At 47.5% G+C, this 13,352-nt stretch overlaps 2 protein-coding genes across 2 annotated transcripts; one reads left to right on the top strand and one right to left on the bottom strand.

Moving 5' to 3' along the window:
• The first annotated feature begins 713 nt into the window (after window positions 1-713).
• LOC134089146 (neurofilament light polypeptide-like) lies at window positions 714-4,156 on the top strand. Its single transcript, XM_062543482.1, has 4 exons — window positions 714-1,853; window positions 2,282-2,406; window positions 2,967-3,394; window positions 3,737-4,156. Exons 1-4 carry the CDS (start codon window positions 852-854, stop codon window positions 4,036-4,038), a joined length of 1,857 nt encoding a protein of 618 aa, XP_062399466.1. The 5' UTR covers window positions 714-851; the 3' UTR covers window positions 4,039-4,156.
• Window positions 4,157-7,025: 2,869 nt separating this feature from the next.
• On the bottom strand, window positions 7,026-11,120 carry nefmb (neurofilament medium chain b). The gene is made up of 3 exons (XM_062543483.1): window positions 10,015-11,120; window positions 9,558-9,682; window positions 7,026-8,683 (listed from the first exon to the last, which is right to left on the bottom strand). Exons 1-3 carry the CDS (start codon window positions 11,041-11,043, stop codon window positions 7,546-7,548), a joined length of 2,292 nt encoding a protein of 763 aa, XP_062399467.1. The 5' UTR covers window positions 11,044-11,120; the 3' UTR covers window positions 7,026-7,545.
• Window positions 11,121-13,352: the final 2,232 nt, after the last annotated feature.

The raw sequence follows: 13,352 nt of genomic DNA on the forward strand, positions 1-13,352 counted from the left end.
GCTGAGTCAGACCCACAAGGGGACAAGGCGCATTAGGTAACACACACACAGACGCGCACACACTCACACGGAGAGAAAATGCAAGGCAAGAGGGTCATACTCATTCACTCACACACACACACACACACACACATTTACACACACATTTACACACATGCATACAACTAGACAGTGACAAAATGCAGGATACACACAGAGACACTAGGTCAGGCTACATGGAGAGAGAGCACGAGAGAGTAGAGAGGGAGACATACTGTAGAAGGAAGATGTGAGAGGGGGAAAAAGAGAGAGAGGATGAGAAAGAGGGAGAGAGAATGAAGGTGTAGAGAAGAGAGGGAGAGAGAGTAAGAGAAGAGAGGGAGAGAGCTGCTAGTGAGCCATCAGTGCAGGACAGCGCATTACTCAAACTCTCCTCCAAGTTCAAATTTTCCTTCTCTGCACTCACTGACCTCCTCTGTATGGTCCCTCCTTCTCTCCCCTCTGTTTCTTTCTTTCCTCCCTCCCTCTCTTGCTCTCTCTCTCCCATCCTCACTCTCCCGCCTCCTCCCTCTCTCTCTTTCTCTCCCTCTGTCTCTACCTCTCCCTCCCTCTCTGCTCACTGGCTGCACTCATGATGACGATAAGAGTCTGCAAAGACCCCTCCCTGCATCAGTCTCCTCCCGACTGCAGCCATAAAAGGGACCGGCGGCACTGCAGCTCTGAAGGCACAGACATCAACGTCTGTCTGTGTTTATCTCTCTCTCCTGTCCTCTCACTGACTCACTCCGTGCTGCTCTTTTCTGTAACTCTCTCTCTCACTCTTTCTCTCTGGTATCAGTCGTCTCTCGCACAGCTGATCTCCCGACGCTGTCATGGCTTCGTTCGGCTTCGACCCGTTCTTCCCCTCCTCCCACCGCCGTAGGGTGGTGGTGCGCAGTGGCAGCAGCGGTGGCTACGGGGGGCCGTCTCGCTCACGCTCCGTCTTCACCTCCTACTCCGCCCCCCACTACGCGCTGACCGTGTCGTCGGGCCGCGAGCTGGACCTGGGCCAGGCGGCGCAAGTGAGCTCGGAGCTGAAGGCGGTGCGCACGGCCGAGAAGGCGCAGCTGCAGGAGCTGAACGACCGCTTCGCCGGCTTCATCGAGCGCGTGCACCACCTGGAGCTGCAGAACCGTGCGCTGGAGGCCCAGCTGCAGGTGCTCCGACAGCGCCACGGCGAGCCCACCTGCCTGCGCTCCATCTACGAGCAGGAGGTGCGTGCACTGCGTGCGGCCGTGGAGGAGGCGCGGGAGGAGCGGCAGGCCGCACAGGAGCGCCGTCGCCAGCTGGAGGAGGCTCTGAGGGGACTGCAGGGCCGCTACGAGGATGAGTTGCTGGCATGCCAGGAGGCCGAGGGCCGGCTGGTGGAGACTCGTAAGGGGGCGGAGGAAGCAGCGCTGGGCCAGGCTGAGGAGGAGAAGCGTCTGGACATCCTGCTGGACGAGATGGCCTTCCTCAAGCGACTGCACGAGGGCGAGATCACCGAGCTGCAGGCCCAGCTGCAGTACAGCTCCCAGGTCTCCGTGGAGATGGAGGTGGCCAAGCCGGACCTGTCGGTGGCGTTGCGTGACATCCGGGGCCAGTACGAACGCCTGGCGCAGCAGAACATGCAGTCCGCCGAGGAGTGGTTCCGCTCCAAAGTCAGCACTATGGCCGACACCACGGCCCGCCACTCCGATGACATCCGTCTGGCCCGAGATGAGGCGGGTGAGTTCCGCCGCCTGCTGAAGGCCCGTGACCTGGAGATTCAGGCGTGCCAGAGCCTCAACCACGCGCTGGAGCAGCAGCTGCAGGAGGCCGAGGACAGGCAGAGCGCCGACGTCACCAACATGCAGGTAAGAACACACCAGGACATGCATGCATGCAGGTAAGAACACACCAGGACATGCATGCAGATATGAACCACCAGAGACATGCTTGGATGTGCAGCTAGGAAATATATGCTAACGTGCAATGTGCAGATAGGAACCACTGCAGACATGCCAGCATGCAGGTAGAAACCACTGGAGCCACGTGATCACTCTGATAGACATGCCAGCATACAGGTGGGGAAAGAGTGGCAGACTGCAGAGAGTAGGGAAGAATACTGTGTGTGTGTTTGTATGTGTGTGTGTATGTGTGTGATACCGAGAGGACTTCAGAGGTCAGCTCAACGCAGGACGAGTTCTGCATATTATTTACTACGCTTTATCTCTCTTTGTCATTCTTCCATCTGTCCATCTTTCTCTCCTTCTCCATCTCTGTCCATCCCTGTCCCCACCAGGACATGATTGCTCAGCTGGAAGATGAGCTGAGGACCATAAAGAATGAGATGGCACGCTACCTGAGGGAATATCAGGACCTGCTCAACGTCAAGATGGCTCTGGACATCGAGATCGCCGCCTACAGGTCAGTCATGCGCCACAGTCCCAAACAGGGTGGCAAACACCAGCATAAGTTACATCAGGTAGAAAACTCCTTGTGTTTAATAGAGTTTCTGAAAGCAACCAGTAAAAAACTTGCAAGTTCTGTGCACTCGTTCGTGAGAATGTACCAGTGTTCTAAAATATGCTGGGTCTTGACATTCTATCAGTCTCCCAATGGTGCAAAGAGCAGCTTGTTCCACATACAGTACATCATCAATAAATACGTAAATAAATAGTAGTATACATAAGAAGAGGGGATGGGATGAGTGCATCAGTCATCAGTCCACTGCGTGTTGTACTCCAGTCCGAAGATTTGGGGGGTGAGGGGTAGGGTGGGCTGGGAGTTTAGTAGCTGGACAGCCCTCGGGACAAAAGTCACCTTCCTCCTCTAGGTCTTACAGCCTTGACAGCGGAGTCTGCACCTTGAAAGGAGCCACACTTACACACACGCTTTGTCTCTCTTCTCTTGCGCTCTCCCCCTCTACACTCTCTCTCTCTCTCTCTCTCTCTCTCTCTCCCTCTCTCTCTCTCTCTGTCCTATAGGAAGCTGTTGGAGGGGGAGGAGACACGCTTCAATGTGGGTGGAGTCGGGGGCATGTCCAGCATCTTCTCACACACCATCTCATCCACGCCCTCCTTTGGCCGACCCGTCTTCTCCGTGCAGGCCAGCCTGAGCTCTGGCGCCCCCTACCTGCTGGGTACTCGCCTCCTCAGCTCCTCTCTCTTCAGCGATGACCTGATAACCCCCAGCCGGGCTCACCAGGCCGAGGCCAGTGCAGCAAAGGAGGAGGAGGAGGAACAAGAGGAGGAGGAGAAGGAGAAGGAGGAAGAAGAAGAAGAGGAGAAGGAGGAAGGAGAGGAGAAGGAGGAAGAGGATGGAAGAGATGAGGGAGAAGGCGATGAAGATGAAAAAGAGGGAGAGGAGGAAGAGGGTGAAGAGACACAGGAAGCGAAGGAGGAAGAAGGAGAGGGTGAGTCAAAAACGCTCAAGCGTGCATCAACAAGTGATCCTCATATATTCACATACAGTATACTCATCCACGACTGTTATTCACATATTTCATACACTCATCCATGACTGTTATATTCACATACCTCAGACACTCATCTATGAGTGTTATATTAATTAATAGACCTCATACATCATGTTCCCTCACAGTTCCAAAAGTGTTATCATGTGCTGTGTTTTTGAGTATTAGTGGACAAACAAGCATCATCATGAGAACCCATCCACGTTAAGTCTGACAGCTCCATGAGATGATATGACATGGAATGACTGGGTTTAAAGCACTTTGTGTTTCTTTCCCCAACAGAGGATGCAGGCGGTGAGGAAGAGGAGGCAGGAGAGGAGGGGGAAGAAGAGGAAGATGCTGAAGGAGGAGAAGAGGGAGAGAAGGAGGGGGAAGAGGAGGAAGATGCTAAAGGAGGAGAAGAGGGAGGGAAGGAGGGGGAAGAGGAGGAAGATGCTGCTGAAGGAAGAGAAGAGGGAGAGAAGGAGGGGGAAGAGGAAGAAGAGGGAGGAGATGAAGAAGAGGAAGAAGAGAAAGGAGATGACAAGAAGAGTCCAGAGGAGGAGAAGAAAAGCAAAGCAGAAGCTAAACCAAAGAAAAAGTAGACTGGATGCATCCAGACCCACGGTGCTAAATGACTTTAAAGAATGGCAGTCTCAACACACCCCTCCTAAACACTCGCATGCACACACATGCGCACACACACATGCACATACACACACATACGTGCACACACACACACACACACACACACACACACACACACACACACACACACACACACACGAACACACACACACACACACACACACACACACACACACACACACACACACACACACTCACACGCACACACACATACACACTGCTGTCCAACTCCAAATGCAAATCAACATTATGGCTGTAAGCAAGACCCCTTCCAGGAGGCCGGTGCTGAGTGTGTGCATGGGCAGGCAGCAGAAACAGGAGAGCTTCAACCAGCCAGTGTGTGTGTGTGATGGTTTAATTTGTGTACGCAGCAAGTGTGTGACCTTAGCTGTGAGTGAGATTGTGACTGCTTTTTCAGTGTGTAAAGAGGCTGTGTAATCCCTCCAGGCAAAGCAGTCAGCTTACGAGTTTGGAGCCAAAACATGCCTACAACCTTAACACAAGTGTGCTTATGATCCAAATGCCTTAGAATCTTTCAGAGAGGGACCATGGTGTACAAATAAAGTATTAAACTGCTTCACTTCACTTTGTTCCAAATGTCATTTTGAATGAATGAATGAATGAATGAATGAATGAATGAATGAAGTGCTTGATTGGCTTGGTAGCAGGCCGTGGCCCTGTGATGGAAATAGCATGCACGTAATGTCTGCTGACACCTATGGATAAGGGGTAATATGAGCTTTGAGCTAGTGAAATGGAGAAAGTGAAGAAGGTGGGAGGCTTTGCAACTCCAGAGCTTTCTTTAGTGAGCAGGTAAGGACCAGGAATGGATTACTGAGCGGGCTTACAGGGCCCCGGCCCAGGGACCTACCACTGTTTTACTAACTTTCTTAGGTTGGCAGGGGGGCCAATGGCTCATAATCCGTCCATGGTAAGGCGGTTTTAGTGATCTCCTACATATGGAAGAAGCTGAGTGATGGTTGAAAGTCAAACCTTTGTTTATGAAAACATAATTTGTCATTAAGAATAAGGAGACGTTACTCGAGTACTGTGCGCGCGACCAGTACTCGAGTAACGTCTCCTTATTCTGGGGAGACCGTTAGGCTACTGCATATTCTCATATAAAATCATTTGTACAATTTATCTAATAATTACACTTCTCATTCAATAACATTCATATATCATCATATAAGTAAAGTACTGTAACAAAACAGTAGGCTACAGTAAGCGTACATTTCCGATTGGCTTTTACATAGCTAAATTAGCTCAAAGTTATACTAGCATGCTACATGCTAGCCCCATTCAACATTGCTGCTACGAGATGTTAATCACTGGGAGATCGTGGATAAAATACTCACCGGATTAAATAAGAAGTAGATAAAACGTGAAACTATCAGGAAAGGTGAAGGATGAAGTAGAAGGAGAAAGACGTTTTAAGAAGCATTACAAATTGTTGAAGTTAGGAAAATGTCAAGGAGTAACGTTTTGATTCAAAGATATAATTAGTCCAATGTAGGATCGATGTAGCATCTACTGCCATCAAGTGGAGGTAGCATTCAGAGAATGTCTAGTATCTAAAAGTGAAGGGAAAATAAACAAATCCTGGTATCCAAGCAACTAAGCCTGTCAAAATAAAAGTATCACTTCCTTTTGACTAGGAAAAAAACATAGGCTATTTATAAATTGATTTCCTTCTGAATATTTCTATTTAATTATTTATTCAATTTATCAGTATGTAGGCTACATATTTATTCAACATCACCAACTAATTTCGGGTGATTAGCCTACATTAGGTATAGGCTAACTATAAGCCCATTTCACAAGATATCGCCACCAGCTCTAATGAAATGTTCTCTGGAATTTCAGTGATAACACTACTTGTAATGAATTATTGTAACCACTGTTACTGACTCTATTTTGAGTTCAAATACATTGAACTTAAATAATCATTTCCCAGAATGCATCCTGTGAAGAGGCTCCAATCACATTTATAATTTCAGCCAGGTGACTGCAGACAATTGCCCTAATGTCACAATGGTAAGGAATGTGAAACCAAATGCCAAAATCTAGATCCTGATCCGGTTCCAAATGATCATGCAGAATGATGATATGGTGACCCTCAACCTTGTCTGAAAGTTTGTAGCAGATTGTGTGTTGTAATAAATCAGATACAGATGTAGTGGAGGCTGAACCCAAGTAAACACAGTTTATCCACGACTGAAATTTCAGAAATAGGCCTAGCGTTTACCCATCTCTTATTAGAGTTTATCCATCTCTCAAAAAACTTTATTCACCAACTGCAACTTTTAACATTCTAAAATCACGCTGTATTATCCACATTCACAATATGTACACTCATCAACACTCTAGGAACCATTTACTGTAATACCGCTGGTATTGTTATTAACATTGGACAGTAACCCCCACCATCATCAAACAGGTTCTGAATGGCTTTTTAAAAAATATGATACCGCATGGCGCAATAAGAATTTATCTCTTTGTTTATCTCTTCGTTATCCAAATGAAGCTAGCGAGTTACAGAGGCGTTTCAGCAATATACTGGCTTTTTCTGTTGTAAACTTTATAATTTAACCACCGGTATCATCTATCAATATCATCTGTTCATAGTGTCTGCCATTTCTTGTTTCTGGTTAGATCAGGTGTTGGGTGACACATCCCAAATTCCTAAATGAATGAGTTAATTTTTAAAGCACACCAAAGTGAAGCACATAAAGTCATCTAATCTGTTTAAAGTCATGTTACAATCTTTACATAAATCAGTTTTGTTGGAGTAATTATAAACATTTGTAAAGCATAGAATTATGTAAACTAAATTGTCTATGTTGAAGTTATATGATAATTCAATTAGCAGAAATGAATAGGTCACTGTGCACGTGCAGACACAAATAACCCTCACTATCAGAGACACACACACCACACTGGGAAGGTCTGTATTGCTTTATTGAGGCAAAGTTTTTTCAGTATTGCTCTGGAGTTGTAAACAGCAGTGTTTGTGTTTGTATGTTTCATAGCTGAGTGCACCGGGCTTGCGGCGCGTTTAAGGCAGGAAGCATCTGCAGCATAGCACAGCCGGCAGGTCAATGGGGTCCGGGCGGACCAGAAGTCACCGACATGTTTGATGGAGTAGCACCTTTGGGACACGACGGGCAGTTTGCGTCTTTCAGATTTATTTCTAGATTTAACTCTGCCTCTGACTTCATTTGAACCTTCCAGAACAGCCTGGCTTCCTGGACTCTCCCCCCTCTCAGCACACTCTCTACTCTCCCCAGGAAGCTCTGAAGTCTTATTGTGTTCATGCATATTAGCGCTCTCTCATACAACTGTCCCTGACACTGCCCAAATCTCCCTCACCATCCTCAGCATTTCATGCAGTTATAGTCTCTTGCTGTGTAGCTTGTCTTAGTGGTTCTGACTCTTTTGTTTACTCTTGCCCTGCTCTGAGTTTACTTCTCCTTCACTTCTTTAGCGGCTGGGGCGGATGTCTTTCCTGCTTTCTTCGCGGCAGGCTTGGCGTCTTTGGCCTCCTCTGCTGGCTTGCTCTTCTTGGCAGGCTTGGGCGCCACCTTCTCTCCATTGGTGATGGTTTCTACGGTACGGGTGAGGACCTCCTCTTTAGGGCTGCCAGGAGTCTTGGGGGGACTCTTCTGTTCCTCTTCTTTGGGGCTACCAGGAGTCTTGGGGGGACTCTTCTGTTCCTCTTCTTTGGGGCTACCAGGAGTCTTGGGGGAACTCTTCTGCTCCTTCTCCTCCTCATCCTCCTCTTTAGGGCTGCCAGGAGTCTTGGGGGGACTCTTCTGTTCCTCCTCTTTGGGGCTACCAGGAGACTTGGGAGGACTCTTCTGCTCCTCTTTAGGGCTGCCAGGAGACTTGGGAGGACTCTTCTGCTCCTCCTCCTCCTTCTCAGAGGCTGCTGCCTCCTTCACCTCTTCCTCATCACCTGCCTGTTCTCCTTCCTCTCCCTCTGAGTCACTCTTTTTGTCTTTCTCTCCTGACTCCTCTTTATCCTCCTCCTCCTCGCCTTTAGATCCTTTGCTGGTGTCCTCTTCTTCCTGTCCCTCAGCATCTGCTTTATCTTCCTCCTCTCCTCCTTCCTCTTCTGTCTCTTTCTCCTCTTCTTCTCCTCCCTTCTCATCTTCCTCCTCCTCTTGTTCAGCACCAGCCTTTTGGGCTTTGGTACTGCTCAGTTCGGTTTCCTCAATCTCAGACTCTTCCTCTTCTCCCTCACCATCATCTTCTCCCTCTTCTCCACCCTCCTCCTCTTCATCTCCCTCTTCTTCACCCTCCTCTTTATCCCCCTCTCCTTCTTCCTCACCACCCTCCTCTTCCTCCTCCTCCTCTCCTGCAGGGGGAGTAGCGCTCACTTTTGATTGCTTGGAGACAGTCACCTCTTCCTCCACATCCTCCTCGTCCTTCTCGGCCTGAAGTTCCTCTGCTACAGCAGCCAGGTCATCATTCAAATCAGCCTCCTTGTCTTCTTTCTTCCCTTTGGAAGAGGTCATTGGCTGACGGTATGGGAAGGCGGGGCTTGGGAAGGAGTCAGCGAATGTCCTGAAGCGAGTCTCCTCCCCCTCCAGGAGTTTCCTGAACAGACACAACAGGAGTGAGCACACCTATGCAACACACTCTTAAAAAAGGGGTCTTGGGATGCTATGAAGAACCATGAAGGTTTTAAAGAACCATTTAGGGGTGCCATATGAAGCAGGCAATAGAACCAGTTTTGGTTCACATGTGAAAATATATTTATTGTGCACGCAATTATATCGATACTAGTTAGCTCACAGTCTCACAATACTCAATTCTAGAATTTAACTTTTATTTGAGTCAATTTCACTCAGGGTTTACTCTGAAAACATTACATTTGCTTATTCCTTATTTGCCTATTTGCTTATTACAAAAGGTGACGCTTGTTGTGGCGTTTTGTTGTGCATTCAACAGCAATTTCAAATAAAAATGGCTCCACAATACATAACGCTCTGTCTTCTTTCACATCGAAAGTGTGGGTGTGTTCAGTTTTCAACAAAAAATGAATGGTAAGGACCTTGACGTGCACCATGAGTTGATCAATGAAATGCCTTCGAATAATATCGGAGACATGAATGGCATAATCGAAACCCATACTTGTTGTATTGCAATATGTTAAGAATCGCAATAATGTTATCACTGCTCAAATATCACAATAGTATCGAATCGTCACTTTTTTAACCAATTCCCACCCCTACAAAAGACTGCATCAATCACAGGGTGATTAACCTGTAGCCTATTGAACAATTATACACGCGTTACCAAATGCCTTCCCTGGCACAGAGAAAAAAAACATTTAGCTAATTATAAATTGGGGACAATAAACTGTTTTTCAAGTTTGATTAATTTCCATTTCAAAGTATTTGAACATTTTAAAAGGAACACTCTAGGAATGACATGTCAAAACACTGCATCATTTAGCAAGGTGATTCACCTGTAGGCTGCGATCTCAGCGTCTAGGGCCATCTTGACGTTGAGCAGGTCCTGGTATTCCCTGAGGTGGCGACCCATCTCGCCCTTCATGCCCTTCAGCTCACGCTCCAGCTGATGGATCATCTCCTGGGAGACGGGAAAGAGAAGAGTCTCATCAGCAACACATCTGATTGGCTAAGAGCACAGACACAAGTGGTGTGCTGTCTGTTTAGCTTATACTGCCTTCATAAATTCTGACTATGACTATTTCTCCTTTCTTGAAGTCTATGCTGATTTCATTGTGTATATACAAAAAATGTAAGCTATATATGTATTGCATATTCAATTTTGTGCATTTTAATGCGCAACTTACATTGCTTAAACTTCTGTTTCAACAGGATAGTGCTTTACCGATTAATGTTTATATCTTAATGTTAAAGTGTCGGAGTTAAAATTATTATCACTCAGCCCAAACTAACCTGGTAGCTGCGCAAGTCGTTGTTATGCCGGTCTTCGATGTCATTCAGCTGTCTCTCCAGGGACTCCTTGGTGCCACGGAGAGCCTCCAGTTCCACGTTCTTCACCTGCAGCTGCCGGCGGTAATCTGAGATCTCATCGCGGATGGTTTTGATCGCGTCCTTGTTCTGGTCCGCGGCGTCTGTGAGTTTGGCGTAGCGGCACTGGAACACCTCTTCCGCCTGCATCAAGTTTTGGGAGGAGAGACCGTCCAGCTGTGCGCGTATCTCTCGGAGCGCAGAGGTGATGTCCGTTTTACTGTATTCCCGCATGTCTACTGGCACCTGAGCCTCCTGGAGCTGTGCGAGGAGCTCGCTGACCTCTTCTTCGTGGTTACGGCGCAGGAAATCTGCCTCATCCAGGAGGGACTGAACTTTTTTCTCCAGATCCAATTTCATCAGATCCGAGTCGTCTTTTTCCTTCTTCATATCTCGGATTGACATCTCGATTTTTTCTCTAAAGCGGGCTTCATCTTCGTAGCGGTTTTTGAGACGATGGATGTCGTCTTCGACGTTATCGGCATCAATAATGATCTGCGCTTTCTCTTTATGCAACTGCTCTAGCGTGGAGCGGAGTTCGCTGAGCTCTTGGCCGAAAACATCACTAAGTTGGGACTGTGTGAACTTTTTCTGCCGGAGGTCTTGGATTTCAGTCTCCAGTAGGTTATTCTGTTCTTCCAAGTACCGGACTTTATCGATATAACTGGCGAATCGGTCATTCAGCCCTTGAAGTTGTTCCTTCTCGTTGTTGCGTGTGTGGTCGCCGTTGAGTGCGGATGAGAGCTCCAGGCTGTCTGGCGAGGCGAAGACTGCGGCGGACGCGGTCGTGTACGCCCTGCTGGCTGGCACCTTGGTAGTTCTTTTGTAGGAGATGGACATGGACCCCGGATTTCTCTGAGACCAGGAATGTGATCTTAGGCTGGCCGGTGGGGATGAGCGGATGCTCCGGCTCTCGAGCATTCTCCTGCGGGATGGAGCCCCGATGACATCCATTGTGCAGCTCCGGTGTGCGTGCTCTGCGGAGATGGTGCGTGTGTCGGTGCGTCCTGACCAGATGGCGAGTGGGAGAATGCGGTGAGAGTGGGGAGATGCAGTGGACTGCTGCCCCGCTGTATTTATAGAGCCGCAGCTACGTGTCTACATAAATCAATACAGTGATGAAGGGGAGGTTTTTTCAGGACGGAGGAGAGGCGATAAAGACAATTACTGATGGGTGCCTGTTAGTATGCGAAACTGGGAAACTACTTTAGGCACATCAAAACGATAATTGAAGTATCTTTAGTAACCTCAAAACATTTCATCCTTTTAACTCTTCAGAGTGTGTAGCCTATTCTGTCAAGTTCCAGAAAGTATAAAAACTAGCCAAATTAAAATGTAGGCACATCACATACATTTACTTCTGAATTACTTATAGTGTGAAATGATCCAAAGACAGAATCACGGTCTAAAGAAGACTGATGATGGCTCTCTGCTGAGAAATGTAACAGTCAATTTAACAGAATAAATCAAAATAGGGAGTTCTCCATGTGCATACATTATGGCTCAATTCCAATGAGCGGAGAGCCCGCACGTGACAGCTAGTTAGTACTGATCAATGATACTAAAGCCATTTAATTTGTATAATGGATTGCCTTTAAGCCCACCGGACGTCTCAAGTGCTGATTTAGAATATCAGATGGTAGCAGTAGCCTACATACCACACAGTTTGTATGGTAAAAAAGCACACCAGCTCTGGGATATAGCCTACTACTTAAGGTGTCTCTTTATGCAGTGAGTCACACATGGTTTATGGGAGGCAGGGCAGAGGACAACCTATAACCCACTGAGACATTGTGCTGCATTAGTGAAGGGAGGCGTATACTGAGGACCATGAAAACATTTGAAAAAAATGGCATATCAAACCTCACAGCATATTCAGACACACTGATGTACTTAGCGGCCTATTAATGGACCATAAACACAGGAAATCTGACCTATAGTCCATCCTAGAGATGCATTTATTTTCTGTGCGTCCTGGATGTCAGTGTCAGTGAGGCTCTGCAGTGTGTAGCAGTGCAGCAGTGATGATGCTATGCTGTTGGGGTTTAGGTTGGGGTGGTGGCTGCTGGAGGCTGAGTTGGGGTTCATGAGTGCGTTGAGTGACTGGCGTGAGGGTAATTGGTGAGGTTCAGATTTGGGACTAAGTTTGGCTCTGGGGTTTGGTTTGGTGCCAAGTTTGGGTCGGTTCAGCTCCATTGAGGTGAATGAGTTTACCTTTGAAGAGGAAACACCCTGAATCGTGTTCCCATGGAAGTTCATGCAAGTTTGTGTGTGTGTGTGTGTGTGTGTGTGTGTGTGTGTGTGTGTGTGTGTGTGTGTGGTGTCAGTAAGTATTCGATGAGGAAGCAGAGTCAATACAGGGGGCAACAGCTGCTGAGTCAGACCCACAAGGGGACAAGACGCATTAGGTCACACACACACACACACACACACACACACACACACACACACACACACACACACACACATACAGGGACAGAGAAAGGGAAAGAGGTGGATGTAGAGTCGGAGAAGAACGGAGACAGAGAGAGGAAAAGGAGAAAAAGATGAGAGCATGACAAAGAGGAGAAAATAAATGGCAAGTGTATGAGAGAGAGGAGAGGGAGAAAGAGAAGGAAGAATATATGAGAGAGAGAGGAAAGGTAGGAGAGAAAGGAGAGGGAGACAGAGAATTGAAGGATTGAGAGGGAGAGAGAGGACAAGATGAGAAAGAAGGAGAGAGAAGTAAGGTAGAGAGAGAGAGATATGAGGGGGAGAGATGAGAAGATGAGAGCCAGGAGATAGAGGGAGGGAGAGAGAGAGAGAGAGAGGAGGGAGGGAGAAAGGAGAGGCCAGGTAGGGCGCTGCTTGAGACAGAGATTAATTACGCTGAAAGGGTAGCAGTGGCAAATGGATCATGCTGAGTAGTAGTAGTAGTGGCGGTAGTGGTGATGGTGGTGGTGTGTGTGTGTGTGTGTGTGTGTGTGTGTGTGTGTGTGTGTGTGTGTGTGTGTGTGTGTGTGTGTGTGCGCTTGTGTGTGTGTGTGCTTGTGTGTGTGTGTGTGTGTATAATACGTTTTTGTTAGAGAGGCTGACATTGGCAAACAGGTCCATTTACCAGATGAGAAGTGACCATTAACTGTCCACTCTTATACCAGAGTATCTACTGTAGGTCTGTTCCATCAGTAAACTCTCATACCATAGTATCTATCTATGTTAGTATACTCTTATACCAGAGTATCTATCTCTGTTAGTACTCTCATACCAGAGTATCAATCTCTGTT

This window comes from Sardina pilchardus, chromosome 8 (genome assembly GCF_963854185.1).
Source record: "Sardina pilchardus chromosome 8, fSarPil1.1, whole genome shotgun sequence".
NCBI classification, from domain to species: Eukaryota; Metazoa; Chordata; class Actinopteri; order Clupeiformes; family Clupeidae; genus Sardina; species Sardina pilchardus.